The 18,147-nt window shown below is 32.8% G+C and overlaps 2 protein-coding genes across 2 annotated transcripts; both read right to left on the bottom strand.

Moving 5' to 3' along the window:
• Nucleotides 1-336: 336 nt before the first annotated feature.
• On the bottom strand, nt 337-2,554 carry LOC124533271 (cytochrome P450 6B7-like). Its single transcript, XM_047108482.1, has 2 exons — nt 1,142-2,554; nt 337-853 (listed from the first exon to the last, which is right to left on the bottom strand). Exons 1-2 carry the CDS (start codon nt 2,520-2,522, stop codon nt 684-686), a joined length of 1,551 nt encoding a protein of 516 aa, XP_046964438.1. The 5' UTR covers nt 2,523-2,554; the 3' UTR covers nt 337-683.
• Nucleotides 2,555-13,534: 10,980 nt separating this feature from the next.
• Nucleotides 13,535-17,942, bottom strand: LOC124533165 (cytochrome P450 6B2-like). Its single transcript, XM_047108333.1, has 2 exons — nt 16,551-17,942; nt 13,535-13,816 (listed from the first exon to the last, which is right to left on the bottom strand). Exons 1-2 carry the CDS (start codon nt 17,920-17,922, stop codon nt 13,647-13,649), a joined length of 1,542 nt encoding a protein of 513 aa, XP_046964289.1. The 5' UTR covers nt 17,923-17,942; the 3' UTR covers nt 13,535-13,646.
• Between the last annotated feature and the right edge of the window lie 205 nt (nt 17,943-18,147).

Raw genomic sequence — 18,147 nt, 5'->3', positions numbered from 1 at the left:
ATATAATTAGATATGATTTCACATAAGATACGAAGATTGTCAATAGGAAGTTAATAAATAATAGATTAGTTTTAGCTTTATATGATAACTAGAAACCTGCCCCAGCTTCGCTCATGTGCAAAGTTGATACTAAATATATAACAATTTATTTGTTTACCACATCACATAAGAAACTTCTAAAAATGATCAGTGTTTCTTTACTATATTGTCCATATATTAAATACAAAAACTTTCCTCTCGAAATATTCTATCTATAAAAAAAAACCGCATCAAAATCATAGGGATATAGGGACAGAGAAAGCGACTTTGTTTTATACTATGTAGTGATAAATTAACTGTAGATTCCTATAAGCCTTTAATTGAATTAAACAATCGATTAATCGATGATTACATTGTTTTAACTGCACATTATCAACCAAATTTCATATTCATTTCGTCGTTCGATTTTAATCAAAAATTGTTGATGTATTAAATTAAATTCTGTGATTACAGTTCCGATTAGTTTTAGATAATCGAATAGACGCAAGACTTTCAGACATCAGTCGAATGAACAAATTAATCACCAAAGTACATCTAATAATTAACCTAAGTGACATTATTATCAACCAACAAATTAATAGCTAATCGTAATGACACGTAACATGTATTAAGATCGACATTAGTATATAATACATTATGTAAAATTATAATTTACGAGGTATAAACTTAATATTAATTTTTTGCATCGCCTGTGTGACGAGGGCTCGGGGTTGGAAGTCAACAGTTCTAGGCATGCCTTCAGCCAGCTCAACACTATAGTTCTTCAATATTGTAAGGAGTCCCGCAACTATAGGCATCCTTGCGAATCGCATTCCTAAAAAGAAATAATTAATAATTGTAATCGAACATAGATAAAATATTTTTTTAAATTAATGTGAAAATGTTAGATTAGATTAGAACAGAGTAATATATACCAATTAAAATGAACATGATATAAAATCTTGTAGATTCGATTGAGTTGACAAATTGCTTTTCCTCTATATGAAATTTTTTTTTATAATTTTCAGCGTAATAAATCTTTAAGTCTTCTACTTTCGAGAAAGATGAAGTACTACTTCATATAGTTAATTAAACATGAATACAATATACAGAAAATATCTACCTATACATATCCGGGGTCCTTCACCGAAAGGCATGTACGTATATTGTTTGATGTTCTTCTTTTCTTCTCCAAAGAATCTTTCCGGACGAAACTCTTCAGGATCCGGGAAGTTTTCAGGATTATGATGCAAGTCGTATACAGGTATGTGGACACGCGTGCCTTTTTCTAAAAGAAGACCTGTAGGAAGAGTGTAGTCTTCCGTTACTTCTCGAGTAAGGACGCCCAGGACTGGGTAAATACGAAGAGTTTCGTCAATGCACGCTTGGACAAACGGCATCTCATTGATACACTCGAATTGTATCTTGCCTTCGTGTCTTTGGAAATAGTCGTCGATTTCTTCAAGCACTCGGATCTGAGCATCTTTTCTCTTCGATAGTTCGTAAAGTACAAAGCTTGTTGTAGTCGATGTCGTTTCAAATCCAGCAGCAAAGAAGAGTATGCACTGAGCGATCAGTAGATTATCATCTACATTCAGACTTATTGTTGTCTTACCACCAGTATTGAAGTTAGTTATGCTGTCGCCACTCAAATATGCCTTTTTCTTCCATCCCAAGATAAGATCAACGAAATCGTTTCTCGACGATTCCTTGTACTGGCGGCTTTCAAAAACATCAGTTAGTAATTTTTTGAAAAAGTGCTCTATTTCACCTTCGAACAATGTGAACCCTAATTTATAAAACATGGTCGGCCACATCGCACGGCTGACCATACGGAATCCTCCGTAGTTTGAAACATCAAATAATTTTTCACCCATTATGGTGAACGGATTAGATGATGATCTTTTCTCTAATGTACCAGTGTTTACACCAAAAGCACAAGATCCAATACAGTCCATTGTGTATCTCGCTAAAAGAGACTTAACCTCAATTGTATTTTCATTGGTCATTTCTTTACTCAAAGTGTCTTCCAGAGCACTGGCACAAGATTCAATTAAAGGAAACATATTTTTCATTTTGGCGGATGAGAATAGCGCCGTTAAATTTTGACGTAGAACTTTCCACGTGTCACCTCCATTGAAGAACATATTCTGCGTAATTAACTCTTTGTGTGTGTGCTGAGATATCTCTCTGTAGTTAAAGTAGAAAAAATCTTTTGCCATCACGAGTTTGATAATGTTCGGATCTTTGATGATGAGAGCGGGATCCGTGCCATAGAAAACTCCGACGTAGGGCTCATTTGGAAATTTTCGACAAATCTCTTGCGCGACCTTCGGCGAATATTTTCTTAAGAAAATATATTCCTTATAATTCCCGAATAACAGCGTAGGTTTTAAATGAGGCACATTTCTTTTCTTCCAATAATCATGATTCTTAGTTAAATAATAATACAATAAATATATAGCGGCAAATATGGCCGTGAAAATGGGATAGAACACCATCATTTTGTAACTGTTTACTTCATTTATCTTAAGTAAGTTAACTATCATCCTTATTTATATACTTGCTGCTAACTAAGTCTCAATGTGTAGGGTAACCACGTACTATTGTTTTAGGAAAATGACATAACGTTGTAAATAATGCCTTTAGGTTTTTTGTTTTTATCCCAAAATAGTATCCAAATAATTTCGAACTCTTATAACTACTGCACAGGTTTTTGAATCACAAGCGCTTAAATGGACGGAGTGCTATGTAGTTACCTTTACCGTTTGTTTCTAAATCCAATCCTTTGTTTCTTTCTTAAATCATTTACAAATCATTGATGATTCAAAAACACTTCATTGTGAAGTTTACTTGAATAAAATTGATTTGATTTGATTTAAAAAGTGTTGTGTTCAATACCTAAAAAAAATTAAAAAATTGTAAGCGATTTATTGATGTTAATATTACTATTGCAATTATTTTTATTATCTACAGACTTAGAATGTAGCAAAATATTATCTTCTGATCTCTTTTTTCATATAATTTAATGAAGGGGGTTTTAAAAAGAAAACAAAGTTTTCAGTTGCATTATAATTTAGTACTATAATCTGAAAGCTGGGACCGTCCCAGCACATTATTGGTATTACTACAGTACTTGTGGCAGGTGGCGCCGCTACTTCATAATACTTGATACAATTTTGCTAGATTAATTGAATATCTTATATTTTCATTCGTGTTTGCGTGGATATCAGTGTATTTCTTACAATTATCGACTAAATAATTTTTCATTCATACTTAAAAATATGTATATTAATAAATTTCAAAACTATTTGAGATATTCTGTTCCTAGGAGGATTACGTTATTTGATTACAATTATTATTATTACAATTAAATGAATTTCAGACGATAATTTGGTTTCACTTGACGTTACATGAATCATTATACAATTGGTCAAAAAAAATTCAGTTGCCAGGCTTTATTTTTGACATGATTAAAATTTAACTCTCCGAAGCGCTTGAACTTTAATTTAATTATTTTAAGATCTTATTTTTAATGAACTAAAAAACTTTTTTAACACAAAACACAGCTCAGATTTTTGTCAATAGGCCGATTAGTTCATCGACTAGCCGGTCTCTGTAGAAGCGACTGATCGGTTAGTGACATCTCCACTTATTTTATTCAGTTCATTAATAAATAACACACAATTAAAATTCAGAAATGCGATCGTTGTGGAACATCAAGTGTAACAAATACTAAAATAAGATGTCAGAGAGTGAAATAGATGTTAAAACATTTGAAAAATAAATAAATAATAAATAAAAAAAGCGTTTCATTTTGTAGTACAAGTAACTGTTTTCTGTGACTTCTGATTTTCCATGTATTTATTTCCTCATATCTGATATCATATCATCCTTTCTCTTACTGATATAAATAAATGCTTTATTGCTTCGGAATAATTTAAACCTATCCTCTACATATTATTTGTTTGTAGATTTAAAGTGTAATTTAATAACTTGAGACTAATTGATGATATCACAAAGATAAAAACGATCAAAATTATTTGTACGGATTATTGTTTATTTCGTAATTCGTTCAAATATCCAATCATATACCAATATAAGTATAGGGATAATTATACTTATACTTTCTATGACGCTTTGCCTCAAATTAATTAAGGAATCACTAATATTCCTGTAATAAGCTTTTCTGTAATCACTTGTGTCAGGAGTAAGGACGACAATAGCACAAGGAGTCAGGATCGATCCTGCGACTTATTACTTCGCTAGACGGCCTCTAAACCATTGCGCTATTGTCGCTTATAAATCTTTAACTATTTGATTGCTAATGCTAGAGATAACAATTATAATTTGAGCCATAAAAGTTCTGATCGAATTCAGCCTACGGGACCACTTTCAATGGTTGCCATACAGAATATATAAATTGGTTGCGGAAGTAAAGAGACGCTATTCTCTATTTTCATTTTTTTTGGGTCGACAATCCACAACACCTGTTTGGATTTCACTCTATAGTATTAACTTACATTCTTAAGAATGAAAGAAAGTATTTTTTCTGTTAACGATTCGCTGCTGACGGGACAAAGAACAGTAGAGATATAAATAGATGCGAGATACGCCGTGTATTGGTAAATAGCAATTTTTCTCACAGCAAAGGTTTCTCATAACGAGACTAGCAAATGGACCAGCTTATATTAAATGTTCACCACCGCTCATATAAATTTGGCTCTACAGACCATTTCTTATTTAGTCAATACGATACCAACACTGGTAACTATATTAGTGGCGATCTGGAACACAATACTACCAAGTAGTACTGCAGCGAATGTTTAGTCCCAAGTAGATAAAATTATAAGAGTCAGGATTCAAATTCAGGCATTCCATAATTTGTAGCTGTAATAAATCTCTTATTTGTAGCTTGGGGGGCAAGGTATCCATTTCTATAATAAAATGCCGCAGACATTTTTAACTTTGCCGTTTAGTAAATTCAAATCGTTTGTAAAAAATACATTGTTAGAAAAAGCATATTATTCGATACAAGATTTTATAGATGATAAAAAAGCGTGGAATTAATACCTGACTTCCAGGCAACATATATTAATTTTAATTATTGTATTAACTAACATGACTGTATTTTTTTAAATGTTGAAAAAGAGTAACTACTGAGTTTCTTGCCGGTTCTTCTCGGTAGAATCTACTTTCCGAACCGGTGGTAGCTTCACTGAATTGTAAAATTACGATTCAATAGTGCTTGTAAAAGCCTACTTGATAAAGTTTATTTTGATTTTGATTTTGAAAATATTTGCAGACTCCTTTATTGACCATAATTTTCAGAAAATTTTGGATTTTTTTTTATTTATTTAAGACTGATCTTGTAAAGTTTTCAGTTATTATTCCAAGTTTTCCATACATCATGGTTACCGTATTTGAATGATAAAACGTCGACACGCGTTAAGAGACATTGGAAATGACAAGTTAAATGCAGTCTGTATAATTATAAGACCAAACGTCAATTGTTTGTTAAGACGACAAAATTACATAGTATCTAATATTATTTACGTCGACATGATAGCTTCCATCTTAAAAAAATGCATTATCATAAGTGTTCAATTAGTGCCTAGCATTGTTGGAATACAAATCATATCCTTATTTTCTAACAAAACATTTTTCACGATTGAGACAAATACAAAGCTTCTCTTATACATGCGTATCATTGGAAAATAATGACTTTACAAGAAGCAGAGTGGGTTCTGAAATGACCTTAAGATTTAAACGGTTAGCTGTGCATGCGTGACATTCAGGGACTTTAAAAGTATATATAGACACTACTTGGGTGTAGCATCGGCAAAATTCGTAAAACCGATCACATCCGAATTAAGTAGGCAATCCTAAATTATAAACATTTATTTCTAATATGAATATCATACAACAAACGTGATAACTTGTAACATCATTTATGACCTAATATATTCGTCAATTTGACGGCTTTCTCGGGTTGAACTGACGCGAGAATCTATAGAGACGAATAACGTCGAATGGCGCGATGAGGAGCTATTTCTATTTGTTGTATAAATCGGCAGCAATCGGTTTTATTGAATTTTCTGATGCTACATCTAAGTTTTGTCGTACTATACATACGTGGATTTAGCAGCTTGGTAGTGCATTGCAGATTGCTTTACCTTTTTTTTCAGTTTTAATCGATTACAAAAAAACAAATATTTTCTCTTTATAACACTCGTATAGATATCATTGTTACAATGTTATGTAATTGTAGCTAGCTAGACTAACTGCGTTTCAAATGCAGATATTGCCAATTATTGCAATGGAAACGTACCTTAAAGTTTAAAACAATCCTATTATGTAAATAATTGTGGCACTAAACACTAGTTGCAGTTTGAAATGTAAAAGACAGCGATCGCTATAAAGTACTTTAAGTGTTGCCAGCGTTTAACTTTTAGTTTACTTGAAACATTTTTGCAAACGTAAAGTTTGTTTGTACGTACTACATATGTTTAGTTACTATATACTTATCAATAAAATCAATAAAATGATGAAATAGATTTTCCGCTCCAATAAAAATCTCATTTATATTTGTATTAATTGTTTTTTAATTTCACCAGGCAGACAGACAAAAATAAAAATCACGGTAGTTTTGATTGAATGCCTACGATAATTTTAATAAGGCAGCTAGTTTGAAATCATAGACAGATGCTTCCATTATTCATATTTTTATAGATTTATCCATTAACTTTACTGATGTTTCAGGATGACCATTTTTCGCCGTAACCGCCTTCTCAGCGGGCGTCACGAGACCGCTTATCGCTGCTACTGCGACGAAAGATTAAAACAGGCCCAGCCAGAAAATGGCAAATCATATTTCGTATTAGTTCAAAATTATCTCAATGTCAAAATTGGATAGTGTGATATCGAAATTTAATCAATTAAATGATTTTTTTATTAAAGCCGCCATTTTGAAAAGATTAAGTAGATAAAAGTACGTCCTGTGCTAAGTAAGCACTGGTTCAGAATGTAGATTCTACTGGGAGATTTTGGCAAGGATCTATTGTGTCTTATTTGGTAGGCTTTGTGCAAAAATTTCTGGGTAAGTACCTCCTGCTCATCATATTCTGCAGCCAAACAGCAATGCAGCATACAGCAGCTTGATATATACATGTTATCCAGTTTGAGAGCAGAGAGAGATAACTAGTGTAACTTAATACAACAGTTAAATATTTTTAGCGTAAACCAAATGAAAATATTAAGATATACAAACTCTATTAGGTTTCAGTATATGAGAGATCAATAACACATTGGTAACGTAGTTTTTTGTTAGTTGGTTACTCTATTATATCAAAAGAATAAACATTTATTAACATAAGAATTAATAACATTAAATGCTTAAATATATACAAATATGAACTAACGCTAGTTACTGTATAAATCTTCACCGCGTGGAATGATGGCAAGAATGCTAGCAGCATTTCCCCGTTGAATCGCAATTCCGATCCTCTGGGCAAAAAACGAACTAGCCCTCCTGTTACCAGTGGAAGCAAATAGGCGAGGTGTTAGAGTTTTGATGAAGCTATTTGCATTTATATTATATCATCGACAGCCAGTCCACTGTTAGACAAAAATATCTTCTAAGATGCGTTAAAACTTTTTGTTGCATGCTGGTTCCCCCACAGATAATGTCTAGAAAAATTTGAAGCATTACTTATAGTTACGATCTGTGACAGATCGTAACTATAAGTAATGCTTCAAATTTAATTGCATTACTTATAGTTACGATCTGTCACAAATCGTAACTATAAGTAATGCTTCAAATTTTAAAACATAATTTAAAATAATTTTGTGAAGTTCCGAATCATTACGGTACCTATAATTTTTTTATTTGATCTTATTAAATGTATTTTTCTCAAAACATATGATTCTTCTCTATAAAAATGTATTTATCCTTTTTTTTTCTTAAAGCATCTTTTTTGAGATTAAGTGCGTAAAAAAAGTAAGACATTTGACCTGAGACAACATTTTCATTCCATTTCATTCATTCAACCATTCCACGCGGTCAAGATTTATACAGTAACTAGTTTTAGTTCATATTTGTATGTATATATATTTAAGATTTAATGTTGTTAATTCTTATGTTAATAAAACTGAAAATTTTCAGCTTGTTATGAATTTATGTTTATTTACTTCTCTTTTTTGGTCTAATTATTATGAATTTGTAACATTGCCCGTTTCGGTATCGACTAAGCTATCGAAACTTTAGAAGTGAAATTAAAGTATAAAAAGATATGTTTATTTTTATCAATCTTATCTACAACTTAAGTGCATATTATGGAGTTATCAGCAAATCGTATGAAACACATACATCAATGTAGCCCAGTCATATTAGGTAAAAAAAGGGGTCAACCTCGGAATGAAAGATAATAAGCTGCAAATTGGTATGAACCTTTGTTTTGTCATTCTAAATGTTGTCTCAAAAGTCACAATCGTTATCGTGTCCGCGTCTCAAGATATTCAAGGTCAAAGGTCACAAAAATCGGTTTTTCGCGAATATCTGGCTTCCTATTGGTTAAATGAGATTTGCATTTATTATAAAAGTTGTAGGCTATAAAATTCCCTACAACTTTTGTTTAAACTTTTTTTTCATATGACCAACCGTTTTGAAGGTAGAGCGCGAAGAGTGCACATCGTACAGTCATATACGGCATAATGCAAGGTCAAGCGTGAGTTATGGTTATCAGTACGTTATAAAGTCAATTATTTACTTGGAAATTATAATTACTAAACAATGCCCATTATTTATGTACTAACTATTAATTATTTATATTTAATTAAAGTAAGTAACTTGATTATTTATATATAATTATTCATATTTAACTATTTAAGTATAAAATATTATTAATTCTGGATTATATATTTTAGTTTTATGTTAAGTTAAAATGATAGTAAGAGTATATATTTTACACATATTTTTATTTATTATTAAATACGGCATAATATACATTTATCAAAATGTGAGTTCAAATATCAAAAGTATCTTTGTTGATTTTAATTGCAATGAAATTGGAAATGGAAGCTAATTATCTTCTTCTTCTTCGTCGTATTCTTCTTCTTGTCGCTCAAAAATGTTCGATTCATTGTCATCATCGGCTGGATGCTTGAAAATGAAATCCTGGAGCCCATACGAACGTTATTACCTCCAGCACCAGCCGAACTACTAAACGTAATATTTTGCAATTGCAAAAATCGTTGTGGTTCCCGATGTTGATGCAGAAAATCAGGGCTACAATGTTCTTTAGCTTGCGGCCAGTGCAAGCTTGCCTCAACGCTTCACTGTATCCAAGTAATCCCGATGAAGCAGCCGATGATGACAATGAATCGAACATTTTTGAGCGACAAGAAGAAGAAGACGACGAAGAAGAGGAAGATAATTAGCTTCCATTTCCAATTTCATTACAATTAAAATCAACAAAGATACTTTTGATATTTTAACTCACATTTTGATAAATGTATATTATGCCGTATTTAATAATAAATAAAAATATGTGTAAAATATATACTCTTACTATCATTTTAACTTAACATAAAACTAAAATATATAATCCAGAATTAATAATATTTTATACTTAAATAGTTAAATATGAATAATTATATATAAATAATCAAGTTACTTACTTTAATTAAATATAAATAATTAATAGTTAGTACATAAATAATGGGCATTGTTTAGTAATTATAATTTCCAAGTAAATAATTGACTTTATAACGTACTGATAACCATAACTCACGCTTGACCTTGCATTATGCCGTATATGACTGTACGATGTGCACTCTTCGCGCTCTACCTTCAAAACGGTTGGTCATATGAAAAAAAAGTTTAAACAAAAGTTGTAGGGAATTTTATAGCCTACAACTTTTATAATAAATGCAAATCTCATTTAACCAATAGGAAGCCAGATATTCGCGAAAAACCGATTTTTGTGACCTTTGACCTTGAATATCTTGAGACGCGGACACGATAACGATTGTGACTTTTGAGACAACATTTAGAATGACAAAACAAAGGTTCATACCAATTTGCAGCTTATTATCTTTCATTCCGAGGTGAAAGCCCTAATATGACTGGGCTAATGGTTTGTTTAAAGTACACGAAAGTTACAAAGATTTTGTTTACAGAAATACTATCTATGTGGATGTTTACATGACTTGCATCTCAACAAATGTTCTATTTTTGTTTGTTCATGCAACAGATTATACAAACTTGCTTGATCACTGTGATTAAGCGATATCCACGGATAAGAAAAATGTAAAACATCGAATAATCGCTATGCTATTGTTATTTTAAGATATATGTACCTAATTTTATACATATTTATGTATGAAAAGATTATATATCTTTTATTTTAATTTTATCAGTGTTCTACGACGGAAAACATCGATCATCCCAGAGTGCTTGAAGATTGATCAAAAATTGAGTCTTTTTATTTAATTCGTTTCATTAACTGTAGGTATCGCTTTCTTAGTTTGTGTCGTTTAATTGTTTTAAAAAGGCCAATAGTAGTGAGTAAGAGTAGTGTTGTATATATTTTTTTCTTTTAAATTTGAAATTTGGAATGAAATACAAATTTTTATACGATTCTTATTTATATTAAGTTTTTTTTCCGAAAATAATTCATGAAATCTAGAAACTGCGATAACATCTAAAATTGATGACTCACAGTTTTTAATTACACTGATAAAGTATGAGAGTAGCTGTTACTCTAAATAACCCACTACAGTATCAAGACCACCCTCCTTCTTAAGGAGAAGATATGGAGTTCACTCTACGCTGTTCCACTGCATGTTGTTATACATTTCCATAAAACTGCAAACAAATGCACTCACGATGCTTTTACTGAAATAAAATATTAACTATATAGACCAGTGGGGCTTATCCGAATTATAACACGAAACTCTTGATATTTGCTAGAACACTAGGCATAGCTATAGAGGGAGGGCGAGACCATTCTTCGCCCTCCTGAGTCATGAGTCAACGCACGGGAGGGGCAGCGGACGTGCTGCGAAAGCGATCCCGCAGCCTCTCCATTTCCATGCTGATGGCGGCCATCGCATGGTTTTCACCCCCCCCCCCAGGATTCGGGTATCTATGAAGATTTTCCCAGCGTTAAAAAAGGCATAGTTATACAGCTTCTACTTGTAGGTAGGGCTTCGTGCATGCCAGTCTGGGTATGTCAAGAAGCAATACTTGGTATTGTTGTCCACCCGCTTAAATGGTGAGTGAGCAAGTGGAACTACAGGTTAACAACTTAGTTTTCAAAGTTAGTGGCGCATTGGCGAAGTAGGAAATATTAACAATACTTGGGTTATAGTATAAAATATAATGAGGGCTGATGATGATGATGAAGCGTCTTAAAACCGATACGATCTTGAATCCTGAATTTAATTACTTTTCTGAATGGAAACCGTTTCAAATAACTATAATTTTAAACAGAATATAATAATAAACACAACATTCAAGAATATTCTATAAAATATATAGTTTTCTCATTATGAGCTATTAATTATGTGTTCAACTTTGTTTTCAAAACATTTATGATATAATACGTCAGCGTAATACCTAACTATTATTGCACAGAATGTTCAATTGTTAGCTAATATTATCATGTACACTAACTGGTTGTAAAACTTCAGTTCTTAAATCAGTCGTTTAAGAGACTTTCGGTGATAAGCTATTATGATTTTTTTTTATGGTATAGGTTGGCGGACGAGCTTATGGGCCACCTGATGGTAAGTGAACACCATCACCAATATACATAATAGACAATAACGCTGTAAGAAATATTTAATATTCCTTACATCGTAAATGCGCCACCAACCTTGAGAACGAAGATGCTATGTCCCTTGTGCTAGTAGTCATAATGACTCACTCACCATTGAAACCGGAACACAACAATACTGAGTACTGTTATTTGGCGTTAGAATAACTGATGAGTGGGTGGTACCTACCCAGACGGGCTTGCACAAAGCCCTACCACCGAGTGACTTATCTAAGTACCTAGTAACCTATCCTTAGATACCCCATATCATAGGGTTTGATTATTTATTTTTTTTGCGTTTAAGTTCTAAATTTAGGGTAACTTTAAAATTTATTGCTTTATTTTTTACGTATGTAAAGACATTCTGTAGTTAATCAATAAATCAAACGCTTTTTATAGTAAGAAACAGAGGTTTTATTTGCTTTTACATTGTTTTTATTTTTCTATTTTGAACGGCTTTGATAATGTTGTTCCATTCCAAAATTTACCGCCTGTACATCAATAGGGAGTTAAGAGATGTGTTGTCTTCATTACAATCGAATTAAACTGTTTCCAAATAAAAAAAACATGACAACGGACATGTTACTAAGTTATTTAATTGTAGTCGAACCCTTCTAGAATAATAATTATTCTATATTATTATTATTTATATCGAACTGAGATGGCCCAGTGGTTAGAATACGTGCATCCTAACCCATGATGATGAACACCATTGAATATTAATTTGCTTAATTTGTGCTTAAAATTCATCTCGGCGGTGAGAGAAAACATCTTGAGGAAACCTGCATGTGCATTCCACAAATATGCATTGTAACAGTGTGTTGGAATATGTTCCAGACCTTCTCCTCAAAGGGACAAGAGGTCTTAGCCCAGCAGTGGGAAATTTACAGGCTGTTTTTTTATTTATTTTATTTATTTATTCGGGTTTAACAAACAGCGTCACAATAGGTCTAAATACTAAACTGTTATACAAAAAATAATAATTACAAGGGTAAATCAAAACCAAGTAAGCAGATATCATCAATATATTAGCTTATATCTAGCGATAACCAATTAAATTAACAACAATATCAAAATAGATTTAGATATGATTAGATTAAGTTAAACTTTATTTTGATCCACTGTATATTAGCGTGCTAGCTTCTGAACGAACGTACTTGAGACACAAGGCAATTTTCATTTTGCCGATAGGGCACAGATTATTTCGGCAATGTCAAATTGTGAAATAATAGTAATATCATGAGATATTCACTTCAATTTTGATATCACAGGCTGTCAACATGGGGTGAGATATGAAGCGAGTTCTTAGATAATAGTACTGAGAATGAATGACAAATGTTATATTTACGTCAACTGTAGATTAACCTACGACTTTATTATCGAAAACTATTAATAGGAGTTCGAACTGTATGTACTATATGTAATAGTATGCGTTGGTTATTTATATATTAAAAGGTCATAACGAATCAGTTGCGGAAATATAATTTCTTTGTTTGTGTTACCATAATATTTATGTCTAAATTTTGAACTCTGTCTGTTGAAATTATAGAAATGAATATTGTAAATGTGAATGTAACTCTGTTTGACTGTCGCTCTTTCACGACAAAACCGTTGAAGCGAATTTGGTATGAAGCAAACTTGAACTCCATAAAAGAACATAGGCTACTATTTTGTGTAACATATGATAACAAGTAACAACAATAAAACACAAGTGTAGCCTCGGGCAAATAGAAATAAATAATAAATGAACGTAAAAAATTCAGACTTTAAAATTTATATAAATAAGGATGATTTTTAATCGTACGTTACTTATGCTTTACGACGTTTAAACTTAATATTAATTCCTCCGATTGCCTGAGTTACGAAGGATCGGGGCTGAAAGTCAACAGTGCGGGGCATGCCTTCAGCTAGCTCGACACTATGCTTCTTCAGTATGGTGAGGAGACCTGCAAACATCGGCATCTTGGAAAACCGCAAACCTGAAATGAAATTTAACAGGGTGATTACTATGAGTCGATATGGCACAGTAGATAGAACACGTGCATCTTAACCGATGATTGCGGGTTCAAACCCAGGCAAGCACCGCTGATTCATGTGCTTAATTTGTCTTTATAATTCATCTCGTGCTCTGCGGTGAAGGAATACATCGTGAGGAAACCTGCGTGTGACAAATTTCATAGAAATTCTGCCACGTGTGTATTCCACCAACCCGCATTGGAGCAGCGTGGTGGAAAATATTCCAAACCTTGTTCTCAAAGGGAGAGGAGGCCTTTAGCCCAGCAGTGGGAATTTACAAGCTGTTGTTGTTGTTGTTTGTTGTAGGGTGATTACTGACAAAATATGGGCCACCAGAAGGTAAGCGGCGAATAACATTGAAAATTGGAACAGAAGGGAATATCACGCAACTATCTATACTTCTATAATTAATATTATATATGTGAAAGTAACTCTGTCTGTCTGTCGCTCTTTCACCATCAAACCGCTGAATCGAATTTGATGAAATTTGTTATGATGCAAATTTGACCTTCAAGGAAGGACATAGGCTGTTTTGTGCCTAACATATGATAAACAGCCCCTAAAACGCAAGCGAAGCCGCGGTGACAACTAGTACTTCATAAATGTGCCACTTCGGAAAGCACAGCAACACAAAGTATCACAGTTCGGCGGCAGAATATATAATGGAACCTTACGGGCCCAAAGCCCTACTGAGCAGGTTTATTTATGTGTGTATTTTATTGTTCATTACGATATTAATATTTTAATCTTTGTTTAGTTTTTTTAAAAAGAATAATAGCAATGCCCCATTTTATAATCAATATTCCCATTTATAACGATTGAGATTAAATACGGGGACAATGACCCAAGAGGTCATAATCGAAATTGCGCTTCTTACATCTCTTGCCAGTCCGGTCGCTATATATATACATATATCTATATATTATCTGTGAACCGATTTCTACGAATTTTATTTTGAATTTTGCTTCCTTGAATAAACCGAATCTTACTCGGTGGCGTTGCGATCAAGGAGTAATTAAAAAGCTTATTTCACCCAGGCGAAGTCAGAACGCACAAAAGATTTTAGTAGAATCAATGAAAAACTTTGTACACTCATATAAAACACTAAGTAATAATTAATAAACAATAATTTGTATTTAAATTTATTCAGGGCATTAAAGACTTAACTTTTTTAAATTAACGCGAGAGAAGCTGAAGGCAACAGCTAGCTGTTTTATGAGTTTGTAAAATTCGTTTTAATTTTTTGAAGGTAAAAATGTAACAGATATACAGACAGATTGACTCGAAACAGAAAACTCTCAAATACATTTTTTATGTACATATATAGTGTTTGAATATATTTTAGTAAGAATGTGATTATTATATTTATCGAATAATCTAGGCTCAACCTTGATGTGCGATATATTTTTTAACACAACTTGTTTTTTACCGTTTATTATCTTGCCTTGGTGTAGAAACGCAGCGGCTTATAAAAAAATAAAGTCATTTCCTGCTTATAATGAAATATTATTATCAGGTATCTCAAGTTTCTTAATATGTACGAATATTTATAAGTATACTATATGTACGGATTTGTATATGTACTAATAACCCGCTCTGGTTTCGCACGGGTGCTATTTAGTATCAGGTAAATCTGTAACACATATAGTATTACTGAGTTTGTTTATTTGCGACATCATAGAAACTTCTAAATTTATCAGTGTTTTTAATAAAGTGTCCATGTATTATATACGAAAACCTTCCTCCGAATCACTCTATGTATTAAAAAACCGCATCAAAATTTTGCGTAATTTTAAAGATCTAAGTTCACATACGGACAGACAGCGGTAAACGAATGTTTGTTATATCTACTATGTAATGATTTATTTAAAGTAAACCAAAAATTTGTTAAGGCAACTAAATAGAAAACAAGGAAATTACCTAAATTTAAAAAATATAACAAAAGATGGCTTAAGGCCTTTGATTGTAAGGAAACTAAGCAGTTGTAGACTTAAGACTATTGTTATTTTAAAAACTGAATTTAATTTGTAGATTGATGCAAATAAATTTATATTATTAAAACTACTCATAGCACTCAACTCCATTAAAATACACATACACTTGCACACACACGACTGCCCACATAAAATTTTATTTGTTATTTCAATTCATTGCTTAGATTGGTAAAAAACATCTTTGTGTTTTTGAACACTATTATGTACATAAAATCTGGGAAGGAGCTGTCTTAAAATAGGCTAAGCTTGCTTGGAATTCAGGACTGGTATTAAAAATGTATACAAAACTTGTGTCTAAAATAAATAAATACTAAGATTATAAATGCGAAACTCTGTAACCTCTTCACACTTAAATATGAACTGATTTGGATGAAATTGATGGTATGGAGATTGTTTGAGACCCGGAATAAGCTACTTTGTAAATTCAAGGAGTGATTGAGAGGGGTAAATTGGTGGGTGGATATTTATGTCCTAAAGGTGCAGTTTTATAAATGTCACGCCCATAAAGCAGCAGGTTTAGCTATTATTATTCACATTTTATATAATAAATGTTTGTTAACCCTTCATGTCTTAACTGCTCAACCGTACGTAATGTTTTAGCATACATGTTTTCAGTGGTACCGAAAAGGACAATTTATACACCCTTCCCGACCTACTAAGAAATGAACAGAAACTTATACTATAAATATAAAAGGTACATTACCTATACATATTCGAGGTCCTTCACCGAAAGGCAAATAGGTGAAAGGTTTGATGTTCTTTTTTTCTTCGCCCAAGAACCTTTCTGGGCGAAATTCTTCGGGGTCCGGAAAGTTAGCTGGGTCATGATGCAAATCGTATACAGGTATATGGACACGCATGCCTTTTTCTAGACAAAGACCAGTAGGAAGAGTGTAGGTGTCGCCAACTTCGCGAGTTAGAATACCCAGAACTGGGTAAATACGAAGCGACTCGTCAATGCACGCTTGGAGATACGGCATCTCATTGACACACTCGTATTGTATCTTGCCTTCGTGTCTTTGGTAATAGTCGTCGATTTCTTCAAGCACTCTGGTCTGTATGTCTTTACTCTTCGCTAGTTCGTAAAGCAAAAAGCTTATTGTTGTCGATGTCGTTTCAAAACCCGCGGCAAAGAAGAGAGTGCACTGACCGATCAGCAAATTGTCGTCTACATTCAGGCTCACAGTTGTCTTAGATCCATTATTGAAGTTAGTTATGCTGTCGCCACTCAAATATGTCTTTTTCTTCCAACCCAAGATAAGATCAACGAAATCGTTTCTCGATGATTCTTTGTACTGGCGGCTTTCAAACACTTTGGTTAATAATTTCTGGAAAAAAATCTGTACATCACTTTCGAACAGTGTTAAGCCTAATTTGTAAAACATAGTCGGCCACATCGAACGGCTGACCAATCGCAATCCTCCGTAGATTGAAACGTCAAATAATTTTTCACCCATTATAGTGAACGGGTTAGACGACGATTTTTTCTCTAATGTACCAGTGTTTACACCAAAAGCGCAAGATCCAATACAGTCCATCGTGTATCTCGCTAAGAGAGACTTAATCTCGACTGTATTTTCATTGGTTATTTCTTCACTCAAAGCGTCTTCCAAAGCTTTCGCACAAGATTCAATTAAAGGAAACATATTTTTTATTTTGGCGGATGAGAATAGCGCCGTTAAATTTTGACGTAGTACTTTCCACGTGTCACCTCCATTGAAGAACATATTTTGTGTAATAGGCTCCTTGTGTAGATGCTCGGATATCTCTCTATGGCTGAAGAAATTAAAATCTTTTGCCATCACGATTTTGATAAGGTCAGGATCTTTGATGATGAGAGCGGGATCTGTGCCATAGAAGACTCCGACGTAGGGCTCATTTGGAAATTTTCTGCAAATATCCTGTGTGACCTTCGGCAAATTTCTTCTAGATAAAATATAATTCTTATAATTTCCGAATAATAATGTGGGTTTCAAATAGGGCACTTTCCTCTTCTTCCAATAATCGTGATTCTTAGTTACGTAGTAATATACAACTACGAGTATGAAAGTGATTATTGAACACAGGACTATCATTTTGTAGCTTTGTAATTCAAGTGCTTTCTGTTAACGAACGCCCATATTTATAGACTTTAATTACGTTACAATGTCTGTAGAGGAGCCACATTTTAAGTGTGGAACTACGGATATATCCTTTATTATTTATTCTTGAAACTACACTTTATTTGTTAAGTTTTACTAGTGTGACTTAAAATATACTTTCTAGTAAGGCTTCTGGGCAAACAACCAGCTAAACTTATA

This window comes from Vanessa cardui, chromosome 10, assembly GCF_905220365.1.
Source record: "Vanessa cardui chromosome 10, ilVanCard2.1, whole genome shotgun sequence".
Lineage (NCBI taxonomy): Eukaryota > Metazoa > Arthropoda > Insecta > Lepidoptera > Nymphalidae > Vanessa > Vanessa cardui.
Note: the sequence above shows the minus strand (reverse complement) of the source record. Positions and strands in the feature narration are given on the sequence as shown.